At 38.1% G+C, this 17,624-nt stretch overlaps 2 protein-coding genes across 6 annotated transcripts in view; both read left to right on the top strand.

The window, feature by feature from the left end:
* The window catches only part of LOC106958666 (serine/threonine-protein phosphatase 2B catalytic subunit alpha isoform), a 105,095-nt gene extending 102,599 nt beyond the window's left edge, over positions 1 to 2,496 (top strand). For all 4 annotated transcript variants that reach the window (XM_015050684.1, XM_015050686.1, XM_015050687.1 and 1 more), the window contains one exon: positions 1,655 to 2,496. In XM_015050684.1, the coding sequence (XP_014906170.1) occupies positions 1,655 to 1,863 (209 nt within the window). In that variant the 3' untranslated portion in view covers positions 1,864 to 2,496. The remainder of the gene's footprint in view (positions 1 to 1,654) is intronic.
* A 4,639-nt stretch (positions 2,497 to 7,135) lies between these two features.
* Positions 7,136 to 17,624, top strand: LOC106958669 (cell wall protein SED1-like). 2 transcript variants are annotated; one of them, XM_015050689.1, is made up of 13 exons: positions 7,136 to 7,316; positions 7,418 to 7,521; positions 10,898 to 10,945; positions 11,962 to 11,994; positions 12,164 to 12,265; positions 12,724 to 12,810; positions 12,962 to 13,027; positions 13,176 to 13,196; positions 13,288 to 13,374; positions 14,996 to 15,100; positions 15,207 to 15,231; positions 15,312 to 15,394; positions 15,925 to 17,624. In XM_015050689.1, the coding sequence occupies exons 1-13, from the start codon at positions 7,231 to 7,233 to the stop codon at positions 15,936 to 15,938; spliced, it is 861 nt and encodes a 286-aa protein (XP_014906175.1). In that variant the 5' UTR covers positions 7,136 to 7,230; the 3' UTR covers positions 15,939 to 17,624. The 2 variants fall into 2 exon arrangements, with proteins under 2 accessions (XP_014906175.1, XP_014906176.1); XM_015050690.1 differs by lacking the exon at positions 11,962 to 11,994 and having other exon boundaries at positions 7,145 to 7,316.

Genomic DNA, 17,624 nt, shown 5'->3' with positions numbered 1-17,624 from the left:
AAACCTGTCGACCCTGATGCCAGCAGCCCCTTGTTATAGCTTTAGGAGGATCATTTGATCCTTTTGTTCTTCTCTTTTCATCTGATAAATGATGTCAAAGTGACGCTCTGTTAAATAAAATGAGGTTAAGTATGGTACATGTTTCTACAACACATTTAAACAGTTTTAATTATGTGGAAGTTTATTGAAATGTTGTAAAACAACAGTTCTGGTAAAAGTAGCTACAATTTTCTCTGGGTAGAGTCGCATGAGAAGCTATTTTGTTATACAAATAAGCAAGAAATTGTAATATGGCAAACCTTTAAAAGACCCAAGAAAACACCAAATAAACTCACAGGAGCAACAGTTAAACATGCGTGTTGAGCTGTTGCTACATTACATTTTAATGCTCTTCTTCACATTCACTTTGAATTCAAGTTGTAAAGAGATTCATTTTAATAAAATACAATTATGCACTGCAAAAAACACAAACTCTTCCCAAGTATTTTTGGTCTAATTTATAGTGCAAATGTCTTGACAAAAGTCAAAATTACAAATAACCTTTTAGTAGGAGCTTAATATTGACTTAATGTTGAATTATTGACTAGTTCCACTGGCAGATTATTTCACTTGTAACACTGGAAAAATGTTATGTGAAACAATTTACCAGTGAAACTTGTAGCTTTTTTAATTGATATTAGATAATTATTGCATCACTCCATCAGTGACCTTTTCATTCAGAGAGAGAAGAAAAGCAAAGAAGCACTGCCGAGTCAGGTGCATTTTCTAACAGAAAAAAGCAAAGTTTATCCAGATAACGTCAGCGGTGGCTTCTTCATTGGCTCCATCCGGGAAACAAACATGGCTGCACACAGAATCTGCGGACTGTTTACACTTTCTAAGGAAAAAAAAAACATGAAGCCCTCAAATGATCTACAACGATCCCATCACAGACAGTCTTAAAGAGGAGCAGCAAAAGCAAATGAGGTGGATCAGCAGTGTGCAAAACTTTGACAATATTCCGCAAATGGTGCAAAAACACAATTTCGCCATTACAGTGTTTCCATTAAGTTAGAAAGGCACAAGTGAATAAGTAAGTTTGTTCACACTACAAGTCATTACAGAGCATGATGCGCCATCATCCTCTTACTACTTCCTGTCTTCTTCTTCCTCTTTGTGGTTTGCGCCAACAACATCCGGTTGTTCATGTGATTTGTGTAATTAAAATAAATAAAATAAATACATTTCGATAAAATACCTCATCATAGCGGCAAAACCTTTTTATCGAAAAATGAAAACTAAGCAAATTTATTTTTGAAATGTTAAATTGTGACAATGGAAACGCAGCGTGAGGAAAAGGCAGCATAAACACAGAGGTCATGTGAGGAAAGCTTGAGAAATTTATGAATAATTTCTCATGTAACTCTACCCAGAAGGTGAACATGAACATTTTCGTAAAGGTGACTTTAAGACTATCATCCTGCGCTCATTATTAGCACAAGGTTTGGCTTTAGTTTTATTTATTTTTGTTTGTCTTGGACAAACTCTTGTTTTCATTTCCAGTTTTCAAGATCAGCTACTTTTATGATTCTCACGATTTTATTCCTCCCCTTCTAAAACCGCCTCTAATTTCCTCGTCTTTTCCGCTTTCCCTCCCCCCTCCACGTCTCAACAGCCATCAAAGGCTTCTCCCCTCAGCACAAGATCACCAGCTTCGAGGAGGCCAAGGGCCTGGACCGCATCAACGAGAGGATGCCGCCGCGGCGGGACGCACTGCCCTCGGACGCCAGCCTCAACTCGCTCAACCGGGCCCTGTCCTCGGAGACCAACGGCACGGACTCCAAGGGGAGCACCAGCGCCGGCAGCGGAGGCAGCATCCAGTGAAGGCCAGCAGCAGCAGCAGGCGCCGCCTCGGCCCGCGGGGCTGCCTGGCCCCCAGCCTCACCACGGCCCGCCACCGCACAGGAGGCGCAGCAGGGGGGGGTGAAGAGGATGAGGAGGAACGTTGGGGGGGCTGGAGTGTGGTTGGGGGAGGCAGCAGTGGCTGAAACCTGGGGGGTCATCTCACTTGCTCTAGTCTTTTAAAATGCCTTCATAATATTAGTTCCTAGTCAAATCCGCTAAGTTATTTGCCGGGTCACATTTCCGAGCGGTCGGCCCGACCGCGCCTCACCATCACAGTCCGTCAGAGAGAAACGGGGAAGAGAGAGAGACCGTAGAGTTTGTGTGGTTTGTTTTTATTTTATTTTTCTTAAACGACCCTTTTTCTCATTTACACCGAAACGGAAAGTCGTGTAACTTCTTACTAACTATTGTACGTTTACAAGAACACAGCACTAAAAAAAGGAAAGAAAAAAAAGAGAGAGAAAGAGACAAGGACAGAACATGAGAAAGGCGATGTTTTTAAAGATATAAGGGTGTACAAACTAAATAAGGACTATTTATTGATGACTTTTGTTTTTGCTACTCTTATAAAATAGCTCTGAAATTAATTAGGCAGTCTTAAAAATATATATATATATAAAAAAGAATGTTGCAATGTTGTCAAAATGCCAAATAATGGAACGTTTTATGGTTTTTGTACATATTCTGCTTACCTCAGGTTCTTTTGGTGTGTGCTTCAACCTGATTTTTCTGTATAATGGTTAAATAACTCAGTAATTAATACCTATTTTCTTGAGTTTCATAACTGGAATTTACACTTACCTATCTATCATCTGCAGATATGTTTATTTTTTGTCTCTATCTGAATGGTGGGGACTTGGGGTGTGGGGAGGGGAATATTTTATTTGTTGTTGTTTTGGTTTTTTTTGTTTTTTTTGTGGCTTGCTGGAATTGAGTGTTAAATTTTTCTCTTTTTAAGTATTGCGAACAAAGTAAAAATAGAGAACCTATATTGTGTAAGAAAAAAAAACTGAGTATGATAATAAAGTGTCTGCCTATGCATGTTTTATAAAAATCAAAAGGAATTAGAAAACCTGAATACCTTGGCTGTGGAGGCCTGTTTTGATATATTGCGCTTTAGTGAACATATACTGGAAACGTATACTTGCATACTTTGAATTAACACCAAGACGCTCTATGCCTTTGACTCTCCTTTTGTTTTGTAATTGAAGCATTTCATTATCGAAGACGGATGAGAAATCCTATTTTTAACCTGCGCTTGTGAGTGCATTCAGTCCAGTTAAGCATGTTTGGCAATTCTCGTGGGGTGTGTGGTCACATGTGGATCTCCCAAAAAAAATGCATGATTAGCTGTTTGTGTCCTATAAAAAGTGAAAATCTTTTTTTTGTTGTTTTAAGTTTTTTTTTTTGTTTGTTTGTTTTGTGCCACAGAAAGTGTAATTTGATTCCTCTTATAATCTTATTTGGAACTTTGCTTTGTATATCAGTTACAGGTTTGATACTGCTCAATACTTTAAGATGAAACAACAACAACAAAATATATATATACATATATATACTTAGATCTTTTTTAAAGAACTGCTTTAAGTGCCCAAGTAATTCACTACACGACATGAAGCCTTGCTTTTTGTAATTTAACTCCGAAAACTGTTGGCAGATGATGATGATGATGATGATGATGATGAGGCATGCACTTGCAACTATGAGAAGTATTTTATATAACTGTTCAATAAAAATGTGCATGAATTTCAACATGAAATGAAACCTGTGTTGGGTGTGAGTGTATATGAACTCTTAAGTTGTTTTTTGTTTTTGTATTTTTAAGTGTAGAGTTTCCAGGTCAATTTAAAGTACAGGAGAACATTTGTGTCAAATTATTAGTTTTGTAAATTTGTCCTTAGGTATGACATTTTAGTAATATTTATCTAAAGGTTTTGTTTTATGTTGAAAACACACCAAAATATACAAGTTCATCTTGATAAGACAGAGTACTACTGTAGTACTAAATGTATTTGATGTATTTGTCAGTATTTCAATACAAAACGTGCAACATTTTATACTATACAGATTTAGTACATTAACTCAATTAAGTTATTTATCTTAATTTTGATGGCTATTGCTTAAAGCTAATGAAAACATTCAGAAAATTTCAACTTTACACCTCAGAACATGTAAGCTGCAAGCAGCATCGAGCTGGAGACTCATGTGAGCTCCATTCACAAAAACTGAACCTTTTGATAACTTTTAATCCCACATACTTGGTCAATAAATGGACATGTTGACCAAATTAAGCCGATAGCTCATATTCCCTAAAAGGAGTTTGTTGAAAGTTTGACATGTCTGAATAGTCAGAAACACCCAAAAATAGCCTTTTAACCAAAAATGGTCAACTTCCTGTTGGACTTTAGACTTTTCTTTCTTGTTTCAGAGGTTTCTAAGTATGTACAAATTTTCAGCTCTCTAGCCTATATAACGTTTGTCCTGTTTGGTCCCGACTATTTTTTAATTCCAATAAAATAGTGAAATTTCACAAGTTTGGTGTGTTTTCCTCCAAAATGGTATAGTGTAGAGAAAAATAAGAAACATTTGAACCAATAGGCCTAAACAGTGCTTTTGCTGCTCAGGTTTAAATACACTTGTACTGTAGAAATCTGGTTCAACTTTTATTAAAAACATATGTTTTTTACATAAAACTGTCACTATGTCATGATAGTTTATGAGACAGATAAGCTATTTTAAAAAACTAAGTAATTTTCTAACAGATTACGACTAGATATTCCTGTAGTGCTAAAAAGTTAGCCCTTTCCCAGTGCTAACTACAGAAATGCGCAGCTTGCTCAGAAACAACCAATCAGAGCCAGAAGGAGTGTTTTAGTGCTGTCAATCATAGACATGAATACGTTGTCAATCACGATCAGAGCTTCCGGTTTGCTGTCATTCACTGTAACAGGTCGCCGCGAATGCTAACGCTAGTTAGCTTAGCCACCGATGATGGCGGATAGACAGCTTTTCTGTAATGGTAAGTCTTTTTCACCGTCATGAGCACATTTAGCAGTGTGTGCCAGAGGTTTACTGAGGACGGTTTTAACAAATATGGAAAAGCTTTATTATATATGAAAGTTAAATAACCCAGCTTCACTTTTAGCTCGCCCGCATTGCTAGCTGTGACGTCAACCATCTTCTCCGTATTTTGCTGTCTTTGAACTTGATAAAACACAGTGGACCAATATCACCAGGGCTGGACCACAATGTGTTTTTTCCACTCTTCCTCCAGGCTTCAAACCTTGACCAAATTGAAAAATTACCTTTTTTCTCCTTGGTCGAGAACTATTTAAAAAAAATCAAATGTAGCATTTCTGATGAGACGTCTGACCAAATTTCAAGCCTGAATTACGCTGAGAAGCAATTTGCTCAGAAACTACAAACCAAAATCAATGGGATGAACAAGCTTCTGAAAGATTTTAGTAGAAAGCGTTATGTCTTTAGTTTCCCATTGTGATGAGTTTTAAGTTGCATAATTAACATTTTGAAGCAGGACCTGTAAACATGTGTCCCAGGAGATCCTCTGGCAGCTCTCGCTCTCCAAAGCAAAGACCTTCCTCATTGTGAAGCTGACAATCGGTCCACACGTTCTCTTGCTGTAAACCTCGCTCTTTTAAAATAAAGATCCCCAAAAAACAGGATGTGAGCCTTCACTTCCTCTGATTCGAGTATTGTGCTTTGAACAAAGCCGAAAAAATAAAACCTGAGAAATTGCTTATCGCTTAGTTTTTTTTTTTTTTTTCCACATTTGCAGAAGACAGTCTTGTGTTTGGGAGTGAGGTGTGTGAAAGTATTTGAGCGAAGGAGCGGATATTTGTGATTCTTGCGTGGTAGTAGGGTTGTGTATTCTTGGCTTTGTCTTCCAAGTTTAATCAAAGAAGTCACAGAGGTTGATGGGGAGGAAACACCTTTGTTGAAAACCTGCCAAAGAGCAACTTCCCCTCTACCAAGTCGGCACCTACCTATTCGGTTCAGACGAACGGTACACAAGGGAAAAAAAATAAGTCAACACAAACCACAGCCAAAGACATGAGCAGATGATGGGTGGGTTTTTTATATAGTCAAGGTTTCTGAATATTTTCCTTCCACATCCTTTTCCAGGCTCAGTTTTCACAGATTTTGTTTCCACAAGCTACTGCTATGGTCAAACAGTCGACAGAATATCGTAGCAAAAGTCTTCTGGGTTGTCGACATTTTTTTATTCAGCGGACTTGAAGTTGCAGGGATGAGTTCAGGTAAAGTTAGCAGAGTCATGCTACAGCTATGCATTGAGTAAATGTTCAACAACTCTTCTTCTCAGATGATGCCATCTACATAAAACTCTTGGAAAAAAGTGAAGAGCCCACTGCACTGAACCCCACTGAAAGCCTCCTGGTTTTTCCACCAAATATTGATTTCTGAACTCTTCCTGAGTTAAAACGTTAGTATTACAACGACCAAGAAATTCAAATTAGTGCATAAATCTCTCTGCAGCCTTATCAGTACACACAAACGCTAACATAATGATCCGCTAAATCGGTGAATGGACATTAATTTGGAGCTCTCCGTTTGAATAGACAGCATGTCGCTCAGTTTTTTTGTTGTTGACTCATTTCTGCAGGCCTCAGTGAGGGATTTGGAGGTTCTGGGTTCTTCTGGGACGACCTGGATGATCCGTTTTGAAGTCACTTCAGTGGGAGGGTTCATCACCGTTTCCTGTTTTCTCCATTTGTGGATAATGATTCCCCTGTGGTTCTTCTCTGGAGTCAATAATGATCTGTTGATGCAAATAACTTTGTTTCTCACCTTTTCTTTAATTTATTTATGGGGGGTTTTCAACCTGATTTTGGTTGTCTGACATGTAATGTTTCAGACTTTCGGGTTTCTGCAGGTGTGGCTGGTGAAATGAAACCTTAAAAATGTTGTTGGTGTGACGATCTAATGAAAGGAGCAATAAATCTGTAAGTGGCCAAAAAGCGTTCTCAAAGTGGATCCACTTCAACACGGCGACGTGTTATCTGTAGGCGTTGCTCCAGAAGAACAGTAAGACACCATGGCATGTTTTTAATTGTTTATATAAGAAAACAAGCTGGTGGTTTATTATCCTCACATTCAACAGCAGGTCCACATCTATGACAGTTTCTCAGCATCTCTAATGTTGCAGATTCTTCAGCAGTCATTTGCTTATCTCCTGTAATTGCTGATGAAATTGCTGCTGTGTCGTCCCGGTCTCCTCCCAAACCCATCCGACGTTGTCAGAGCAGGAAAAAATAAGCGATGGGTGTTGCCTCAGACTGACGGGTCCAAACAGAGATTATTGTTTAAATGGACTGGGGGCCGCGCTGCGACTCGCCACATCCACCCACTTTACGTCAGAAAGGGAAGCCAGTGTGTTTCCTCCCCTTCTTTATGTAAAGGAAGTGCGAAAATAAGCATCAGCGTCGGAGGGACCAGGCTTGGACCCCCCCCCTTCTTTTTTTTTTTTTTTTTTTTTTTGCTTTTTGTCGTAAAGTCCAACCAGCTCCAGTCTGCAGAAGAAGTCGGAGGAGATCCACGCTGTCGCCATGAAGTCCATCAGGGTTTTCATCCTGCTGCTGCTGGGATCAGCCGCACCAGGTAGGGTCTAAATTGGATCAAATCCTGTAGGTTCAAACTTATTGGCTAAAACTAATTAATTTGAATGAGAAAGTTAAATCCAATGCTTTAATTTTAGATTACTAGTTGGTTTATTTTAAGACTTCATTCCTCCGGGTGCGATTTAGTTTTGGTTTTCGCCGGGATAAAGATCACATGTGCAAAGAAGAGACTCACACTTTGAGTTTATCTTGTTTCCAGAAATTAAAAATCTTGTGCAGCTTTTTCAAAGTCCCAATTTGCTGTAGTTATTATTTTTGACGCCCCCTGTGTGACATCCAGCCTTGAGAATACGGTTGAACCCGACTGAGGGAGAGAAGAAACGGACTGGCTCCTGGTTTGTTTTTCCTCGCAGCAGCCCTGCGCCAGGCTGATAGGTGATCTAACCCCAGATAACCAGTGGGAACCGGGCTGCCCCCCCTGTCACAGAAACAACAGATTATTGTCCTGCGACCACAAAGGTCCCTGATGGAAACAAACCGACTTCCAGCAGTAAACATCTGGAGGAAACACCCTCGCCGGGGCTTTGTAATGAAACTGTGCAGGCTCAAGCTTTGACCTTGTTAAATCAACATAAGGTCACCTTTTCTTTTTTTTTTTTTCCAACCTACCAGCTTCAATGCTTCAGCCATCAAATATCTACAGGACTTGTTAAAGATCTTGCAAAAGTATTGAAGCGTCTTCAGTGTGGGATTGCAAGTTTATCAATTATTAATCTCATTAAAAAATGGCTGCAATCTGCAGATTTTTCAGTTATACTCTTCAGCCTTCTTTTGTGATGTTAGAAATACTTTAAAAGATGCAAATAAACAATTTAAAAATTCAATTTTTAAATAAGAAAATCAATATTTTCTGTCTAAAATTCAAGAAAAGGTTTTTTTTTTCCCCCCCAGAATCAGTCGAGGGGCTGGGGGGAACTCTGGAGGAGCTGCAGAAATGAGAATCTGTGGAGATTATAAACTATTAACAATCACTTCCATAAATATGGCCTTGACTGAAATGTTGGCAAGAAGAAAGCTGTTGTTGAAAGTCACAAAAATTCCTATTGAAAGTTTGGCACAAGTCATGTAGAGAGACGCATGAAGAAGAAGATGATTTAATCAGATAAGAGCAGATTTGAACTTTTTGCCCTACGTTCAATATGCTAAATGTGTGAGAGAAGGATTTCACTGTGAACGCGTCACCCAGAGGTAAAACACGGTGGCGGCAGAGTCATGCTTTGGTGATTATTACTATTCAGGAGAGACGAGGAAGCTGGTCCGACATGGACGCAGCAGTCCTGGTTGAAAACCTGTCAGATTTAAGACTTTTACTTTAGAGGAGGTTCACCATGACAACCAACATTCAGAGCTACAGTGGAGCTGGCCTATTCAAAGTTCAATGTTTGTAGATTTTTCCGTGGAATGTGGCTTCAAATTATTTGTGGAAAATTTGCAAATTCACAGATATTTCTGCAGAACATTTACGTGCCAATAGCAGAACTAATTTTTTTTTGTTTTGCACTTTTGCTAACTGAAAACTTTTAGCACACTTAGCTTCCTCTAAATCAGGGGGTGTCCAAAGTGCGGCCTGGAGCCATTTGTGGCCCTCGAAACAATTTCACGTGGCCCCAGAATGCAGCTAAAAGAAAGATACCAGTTTGGCCCCATAGTGGACACTTCAGTCACGTTTTAGCATAAAAATTTCCTTGAAAAATTCAGTGGAAAGTGTTAGGTACAACATGTTTTTTAATAGTCGCTTTTGATTTCATAGTAAGTGGGGCTATAAAAATGTAGCAATATTTTACTTAAAAAATGGACAAGAGCACCTTCTTCTACTAAACTTGGTTAATAGAGGAGGGTTTTCTAAAACAAAAATAAGTTCTAGTTTTTGTTTGGAATAGACTAAAAGTTTTTCTAGACCAAATAAACTAAAAAAAAATCTTAAAAAGCTAATTAAGACAAAAGAAAATTGTCCACCTTTTTTTTCCTTATTGTTTAATTTATTAAATAAAATTCACAACAAAATTATTTTGTCCTTTAAGCTGTAGAAGCAATATGGCCCCTGGTTGCTTTCAACTTTGGAATTTGTTGCAAAAAGTTTAGACACCCCTGTTCCAAATTAAATTTTCCAGATAAATCCTAAAGCACTAATTTGCTTGAGTGTTTTATAAACCTTCAGTCAAATAAAGTTCAACATGTTTGTTGAAGGTTTGGTTATCTGCTGCTAAGAATCTTTCAAATAGTTGCATGTTTATATTTATGCTCTTCTTTTGAAGTTTACACCACGGCTCTGTTTTTTCCTCAATGATTTTCTCTAAAACAACAGACATGCAAGAACAAAATAAGATCCGCACAGAGGAGATGAAAATGTAAACATAAAAATGTCTAATGCCATCTCGGAATAATCTGAATTATGTTGAGATGTTCAAGGTTTGTAATCTTTCAAGGGCAGGTACAATGTGAACTGAAGCTAGTGTCTTAGCATTAGCTTCCACTAAATGCCATGTAGCATTAGCGCAACAAACTTTTAAGTTAGCGTTGTCCACCACTGTCTATAACAAAGAATACTCATGTCTGTGAAAGTCCAGACCTCAGTCCAACACAATCTGTGAAAAGGTCTGAAAATCATTGATGTTTACAGACAATCTCAACAAATGAATGCCACACTTTTCAGATTTTTATTTATGAAAGAATTTCCACTTCACGTTTATGCGCTGCTTTGCATCGGTCAGTAACAGAAAATGCAAATACAATTCATTGAAGCACAAAAAGAGTTATGAATCTTTTTGGTTAAATCTCACTTGGATTAAATGTTTTTAAGGATATAACCTTCCAGACAGTTGACTGTTTGAGTTGCGCTGCCCAGTCTCTTATCTGCTGGTGAATATGAATGAAGTTGGCGCAGACAGAGGTTAAGACAGGAAGCCTGGCGCAGGCCAGTGGGCCAGCAATTGTCTGTCTGCAACAGGATGCAGCTTCTCACTTAGTAAAGAGGATGTCCATCCATAAAACACCAAAAAGCCACGACTGTCTTGACTTTTCCTCCTCAGCCTGACAGAAGATACAGGTCTTTGTCTTTGACTTTTCAAGCTCTGCCAAACAGGAATCCTGCAAAAAATGAAGCGTGAACCTTAAAATAGAGAACATGTCAGAGGAAATGTCGGACGAATAGAAAGTGGGACTTGCGTTTCTGTGCCAGATTGGTCCTAAATGTTTCTCTATGACCTCAGTGGAGGAGGATGTTGACAACACCAGGATGTTCTGGCTCGTGTTAAAACATGGCAACATGTTAAAAACCTTCAGTTGGAATATATTGTACCAGCAAAATCAACTCTTTAATGTGTTGCTCTAGCTTTAGCCATCTCTCTGCTTTTCAGTTTCATCATCTGGGGCATCCACAACATCTCCAGTGAACACGACTGCTGGTGAGTATAGAAATGAAAAATATAGTCCAGCAAACTTCTCAAGTTTAATAAATTCACGTTATATTCTTTAATAAGGTCCAACTGTGATGAGTAGCCCTCAGTTCTTCCATTCTTAACTTTTCAGTTTTTCAATCCTATGAACAGAGGTGCATTGCTTTGACGTTAGTCATAGCTTCTTAGATCAGCAAAAGTGGAACTGGAAACTGCAAGAAATAATCATTAAAGTAGCTAGGATGATTTCTACTGTGTGTATTAATGCATATTAATTTAAATTTGGTGTTTAAACTATTGGAATAGGCAGTCATAAGTACTTCAAATCGCCGATTTTAGCTCTTAGCAAGCAGGTGTGGTCCGTAAATACTGAGGATCCGATGTATAGTAATTATCTACCTACATCTAAGAATCAGTGAACCCATTCTTAAAAAAAAAAAAAAAATCCCACAACCTTTAAACTGCTGCTTTTCTAAGCTCATGTTGCAGCTAGCTGTGCTACAATTCTAACACCAGGAGAAAGTTCACTTTATTACTGTCCTCTTTTTAAAAACAGAAATGCAGATGTGAACATTCAGTCCTGGTAAAAACACTGCACTCTCCATCTAGTTTATAGTTTTAATGTCCAAACTATTTAAAACTAACCTCAAGTGTACAAAAACGCACATCAAAACTAAATATACCTCAGTAATACTAGATATATTCAAAATGCATAAAAACCTATCATGTATATTTATAAATAACTTTGTTTTCTGATGTGACTGTATCAGTGCATCCATCCACTTTCTCCCTCGTATCCTGGATTTGAGCAGACGCTCGTACCGCCCCCTTCCAAATTATCCAATTTTTCAAAACTGTCCCAGAGATGCAATCTTCCCTTCAAAGTCTTGGATCCAACAACAAAGCATCACTCTGGTTTAGATTGGGCAAATTGAAACCTTAAAGTCCCAGTAGACGGAGCAAATTATGAAAGCGATAGCAGCTCCTCTCTCTGAGATAACCGTCCTGCTTCTGCTGCTTCACAGATCTGTCACATGAATCAAATCCAGAGGATCCCGGTGAGTAAAGTAGTTCAGATAATTAAAGTGTCTTTACTTCATTTGGTAGATTTGTCAACAAGCACTAACAAATCGTAGAAGCTTGTTAAATCTAAAGACAGTTATTTGATATTATGCGCTATATGTACCGTTCAATTCTTGGTATTTTCTTGTTTTTAATCCCTCAAAGGACAAATGACAAAAAGTCCAACAACAGCCTCATCTTTAACAGCTACCATCACATCAACTCTGTTGACAACCACACCTGTTCCCAAAGACTCCACCACTAAACGTAAGTTTGTTTTTGAGTCATTCTACACTCTTCCTCCATATTTTTTACTTTCTTGCTCATAGATATTTTAATTAATTTGTAATCGGAGACTGCGTACATTTTATCATTTGTTTTGAAGTAATACGTCCACATTTTAGGTTCAGTCGTGTTAGCATGAAGGCTAAAAGACGACAAGGATGGTGACAACATTTCTTTCATTAATGACTTTACTCTTGGCAGATTTATGATTTATGTTCAAAGCTTGAAATATTGTTTCAAACTTCAAACATTACTTTGTCTTGGTTTGTCACATTGAATAAATAAAAATCTAGACACTCTGGGGATTGGACGCCAGACTATTAAAGCAGTTTCTGAGAGAATGTTTGGCTCAGAAAGTGATAAATATGGAAAACATGACCAATAGTTACCTGGATAATAGTAAAGGGTGTCTCCTTTCTTTCTTTTTTCTTTCTTTCTAGAAAATGATCTTACATCTTCAACGAATACGATGACTTCTCAACCACCCAGCCAGAACAGGACAAACAACAATCAAACCACCAACCAAAGTGAGACATTTCTTGATATTTTACTGGTTTTGTTTCTTTAATTTTCTTGCTTTTATTTCTCTACATCTTGTGGCCTGACGTTGATGTAAAAGAACATTTCAATGTGCGATGTGGTGCTTGAAAGATGTCTTGTTTTTTCTGTTTGTATTAGTTTTGACCGCTCCAAGTTTGAAACCCAGTTCCCCGCCTAAAACAAACGACACAAAAGCGACTGAAGGTGAGAAACGATTCCACCATGTGGGTCGGATAAAGCAAAGCTGGTTGCAATTTTTAAGTGTAGCAACCTGGTTTAAAAGATTACCTGGCTCTGAAGACATTTATTATTTACTGTGTTTAAAAAAATAATTTATACCTGCTGTTCACAGATTCGACTGTCTCCACTGATGGTACGGTGCATGTTCTCTTTATATTTTTATTTAATTTCTTTCTATAGAATCGCTAATTTTAAGGTAACATCAGTTTCATTAATTAATTCAGCCACAGCAGCAAATAACATGAGCGGGAACAGAGAACAGAAATCCAGTGAAAGGCAAGAAAAGGAAGCAGCTGAGCAGAAAGCTGCAGGTAAGTTCAATGCTTTACAACGCTGTAGATGATTAAAATAACACTGATGTATCATTTAAATATCAAGACGGACAGTCGGACATTACCGGCCTATTTTAAAACTGTCAGATACATTTTTAACATTTTGATTGACCTGCTTCTCCTCCAACCTCACAAATATTGTGACATTTTAGAGAAAACTCTTAAAAACACCAAACTTTTGTTTGTTGACAAAACGTATGGCTTTTTTTTTTTTTTTTTAATCAATGATGTGAAAGAGAACTTCGCTGATTGGCTGGCGGCCGAGCATTTTGATTGGTTTAATTTCTGAATGTTGTGACATGTGACATTTTGCAGTTTACCAATGAAACATCTGGAAAGGTGACTGGTGCTATGAAAAAGTAGTTTTTTTATTGCTCAATTTCAGATTAAATAAATAATGTTTTATAGTTAGTTTTACCTTCCAAACGCCTCGGTATTTTTCCCAGAAGTCTTTGGAGTCATCCAGATAATTCTGGCTAATTAATTTAGCCACACTGATGGAAGTCAGGGACTTTGTTTCTCATCTCTTCTTGAGTATTTTTCAATCGGAGCATCATGTGTTGCCTTTTGAGATCCCACTGCCTACTTCATGCTGTCACACAGGTTCTGTTTGTGATTCAAAAGACACTCTTACAAGGCCTGGATGCTGCTAGTGAAACTGAACTACATTAAGGCAATTAATCGCAGTTAATCAATTAATTTTTACATGAGATTAGCTTAATTCCCTTAGACCTAGTGGAATATATTGGGCTGTGGTTGCCACTAAATATATGTTGTATTAATTAGCACCATGTACTTTTCAGTTAAGTTGTCGTATATGCATGTTTTCTTTCTGCAGGTGGAGAAACAGACTTCTAGGATGTTTTTTTTGTATTCTTCTTATCCTTCTTTCTCTTTTAATGTCTTGCCCCGCTTCTCTCCTTGTCTTTATTCTCTTTCTCCCTTTTATTTAGAAGAAATTTTGGTAGCACTTTGTTTGAAGGGGTGTGCATAAGACTGACATGAACATGACATAACTGTTTACAACGGTTGTCATGAAGTGTCATTCTGTAAATAATGACACTTTTAATGCAAAGTTGCACTAAAAGTTGCATTGAAAGTCCAGTAAAAGTGTAAACTTTGCATTATTCAGTCAATAATGACCCTTTTAATGCAACATTCTATGAAAATTTGCATAAAAAGTGCATTAAGTGTCAACTTTCCTTTAAAAGTGTCATTATTTATTGAATGACACTTCATAACCACAGTCATAAAGACTTGTTGATGTTCGTGACTGTTATGTCAGTCTTATGCACACCCCTTCAAATAAAGTGTTACTCAAATTTCTAATGTTTCTTATATATATATATATATATAAAGTGGAGCATTATAGAAACAGCCTGAACTGGGATTCTTCTTGGCACTCAGACAACAATACTGAGTGCCAATCTACCAAACAGGACTGATTAAGTAAAGGGTTTTATTGATTCAACCCAAGTGGATCCAACATTAGAAGTCCAGCCCCACTTTGTAAACTGTTTTATCTCTTTCCTTGGTTGAGGTATTTCTACTGATTCACTAAACAGACATGTCAGACTGGATGGATGTTTTACTCTTGTAGGTTCAGACAAACGGCTGTGGTGGCTTCTTCTGCCTGCTGCCCTGGTTGTAGGTGTCGCCGCTCTTTTCTTGAAATTCAAAAGTAAGAAGGTCCACGATCACACAGGTACAAACCAGCTTTTCTCTCAAATACTTCCCTCACTTGATAAGTTCAAGGTTTAATCAGTCATTGCTTCACCCAACGTGTCACCGTCTTGTTTTCTGCTCCTCAGAAACGATCGACACCGGAACTGAGAAGTACGTTTGCTACTGTGAGGCCTTAATTATGTTTTTAAACATTTTGTCCTAGATAATCATGCAGCCTTTTGCCCCCACAGTGCATCGTTCCAGAGCAGGCCGGAGAGCAGCAAAGATGGAGTCATGCTCCTGGGAGTGAAGTCATCGGGCGGCGAAGAAAATGGTGAGCCGCTGTCCCACTGCTTCCTGTCGCAAGCGCTTTCTTCCAGACGCAATCTCCCAGTTATTCCAGGGAAGTCACTGGCTTTTAATATCTCGTTGTGCTCTACGGGCTTCGGCGGCTCTGCCGGGCAACGGAAGGTGTTTCCTGTGATTTCTCGCCCCCGCCCTAAAACAAGTAGCTGGGATTGAAAGATAGCGACTTCCTTGCATAAACACTGATTCTTTTGGACTGGAGCTATTGTGTAGGCCTGTAAATGTCAGCGCAGCCCAAACGCTGGAGGAATGTGTTGATGCCTGTCCGCCACCTAAAAAAATAAAATAAATCTGGGTAGGTATCCTACTCCCCTTCCCTACCGCTTGCCTTGGCTCAAAGCTGCAGAAGGAAATGGATTCATGCCATAGGAATTTTGCAAAGGAAGAAATTGTTTACGTTGTTTCAGACTAAAGGATGTCTTGAGATTTTTTAGAAAACATCATGTAATTCCAATTCAAGCTTGTTTTCCATCATTACTTCTGTTATCTGTGTTACAGCAGCTGCCAGATAAGGAGAGGAAAGTCTACTTCTGCACCCCCAACGTACTGCTGATCTGAAGCCAACGACTGATTTTGGTTCTTAATTTGTGGAAATACTTTTGCAAAGTAGGGAAATCTCTGCAAAATGTAATTTCACACATAGAAAGAGCAAGTTGTGCTTTACAACAAGGACTATGAGGTTCTAAGCATGTTTTGGTGGATTTTCCTCATGAGAAACTAGCAATAAAATTAATTTTGGCTATGTTCACATTGCAGCCCCAAGTTACCCAAACCCGACTTTTGTCGAATCAGATTTTTTATTTTTTATTTTTGGCATGGTTGTTCACTTCCAAATATATGCGACCTGTATGTGTGCTCCGGTGTGAACCGTAAACGAAAGTGTCCCGCATGCGCAGTAGAGGGCGCAATAACGTCACAGAGCGTGCTCAGTGTTTTGCCAACCGCCATAAAAAAACCCGGAGTGCTCAGCATTTGCGGAAGTAAACGTGGATGCTAACGGTGGAGAATAGCTTGCGATTCTGAAGTTATCCAACCGGAGCAACTTAATTCTCATTATTGTCCGTCATGGTTGTTGTTTTTCTTCCCGCTTGCGCGTATCAGGACGCTGAATCTGTCAACCTTTGTCGAGTATCAGTGACGTTCAGGATCTGGCTGTTAGGATTCAGGTCACATTTGAAAAGATCGGTAGATATCCAAGTGGTCTGGGTCGCATTCGAAAAAAATCCAATCTGTGTTGTTCAGACTGCCATATAAATACCATATACAGGTCGCATTAAGGCAAAAAGAAATAAAAATTTATAAAAAATTAACTTGGGTCACTTCGGACTGCAGTGTGAACGCAGCCTTAATTGTCTACAATGGATGAGTATACGTTTAAAAGTGGTTTTGTTTTCTTGTGAAATGTAATATAAGCTTAAAATTTATATCTTAAATAAACTAGGATTCGTCAAAGATTTTTTTTAAATACCCCTTCACCCAAACACGTTCATATATTGTTTTTACCCATATATTGTTTTTACCCGGATTTGTTCATTTTTTAAAGTGCACATAACAAACAGCGCCTCCTACAGGTCACACTGTGTCTGATTATGATGCATGTTAAGGATGAGGATAAACAGACACGTTTTTGTCTTAAACTAAATTCTAAAAGAATAAAAGCTTGCATTTCATCCCAATGTTTTGTATTTAAAGACAAACACTAAATAACCCATGCTTGCTTTGTGTTGTTTTTGTTTACTGGTTTCTGATAAGAACATCCACCATGATCTCCACAAAAAGCAAATCTTACATTAGGAAATGATGGTTTATAATCTTAACATTTAAAATGACTATTATTGCTGTAAAGCTAACTTCTGTCTGCTGTGAAGTTCAGTCCACAAACACATTTTCCCTACAGTGCACTTACCTCAGAATCCTCACCTGTTTAATGAAATAAATCACTTTTTTGTTCAGCCTTTTATGTTTTTGCTCTTGATTTATCTCTGCTGGGATTTTTTGTTATTATTCTAGGTGTGTTTTATTTTGGTGTAATTGTACTTTCCTCAATTTTGATGGAGAAATGTTGCTGAATTTTTCTTCAAGAATCAGCATGAAATAACACAATTATTGTATTTACTTTCAAACTGCTGGAACTGCTTTGTGCTTTATGTCATGAACTATCGGCCACAGTTTCATCAATAAAAGTTTGGATAATGGTT

This window comes from Poecilia latipinna, unplaced genomic scaffold, assembly GCF_001443285.1.
Source record: "Poecilia latipinna isolate Pla-1442-1.1 unplaced genomic scaffold, P_latipinna-1.0 Scaffold1005, whole genome shotgun sequence".
In the NCBI taxonomy this organism is placed as follows: Eukaryota; Metazoa; Chordata; class Actinopteri; order Cyprinodontiformes; family Poeciliidae; genus Poecilia; species Poecilia latipinna.
This window is presented reverse-complemented; position numbering and strand designations above follow the sequence as displayed.

Bases quoted from the DNA above. Each gene is read 5' to 3' on its own strand.
- LOC106958669 (XM_015050689.1), top strand. From the start codon at position 7,231: ATGGACTGGGGGCCGCGCTGCGACTCGCCACATCCACCCACTTTACGT. The intron at 12,811-12,961 runs GTGAGACATTTC...TGTTTGTATTAG, and splicing joins CAATCAAACCACCAACCAAA to TTTTGACCGCTCCAAGTTTG. The intron at 15,101-15,206 runs GTACAAACCAGC...TCTGCTCCTCAG, and splicing joins GAAGGTCCACGATCACACAG to AAACGATCGACACCGGAACT.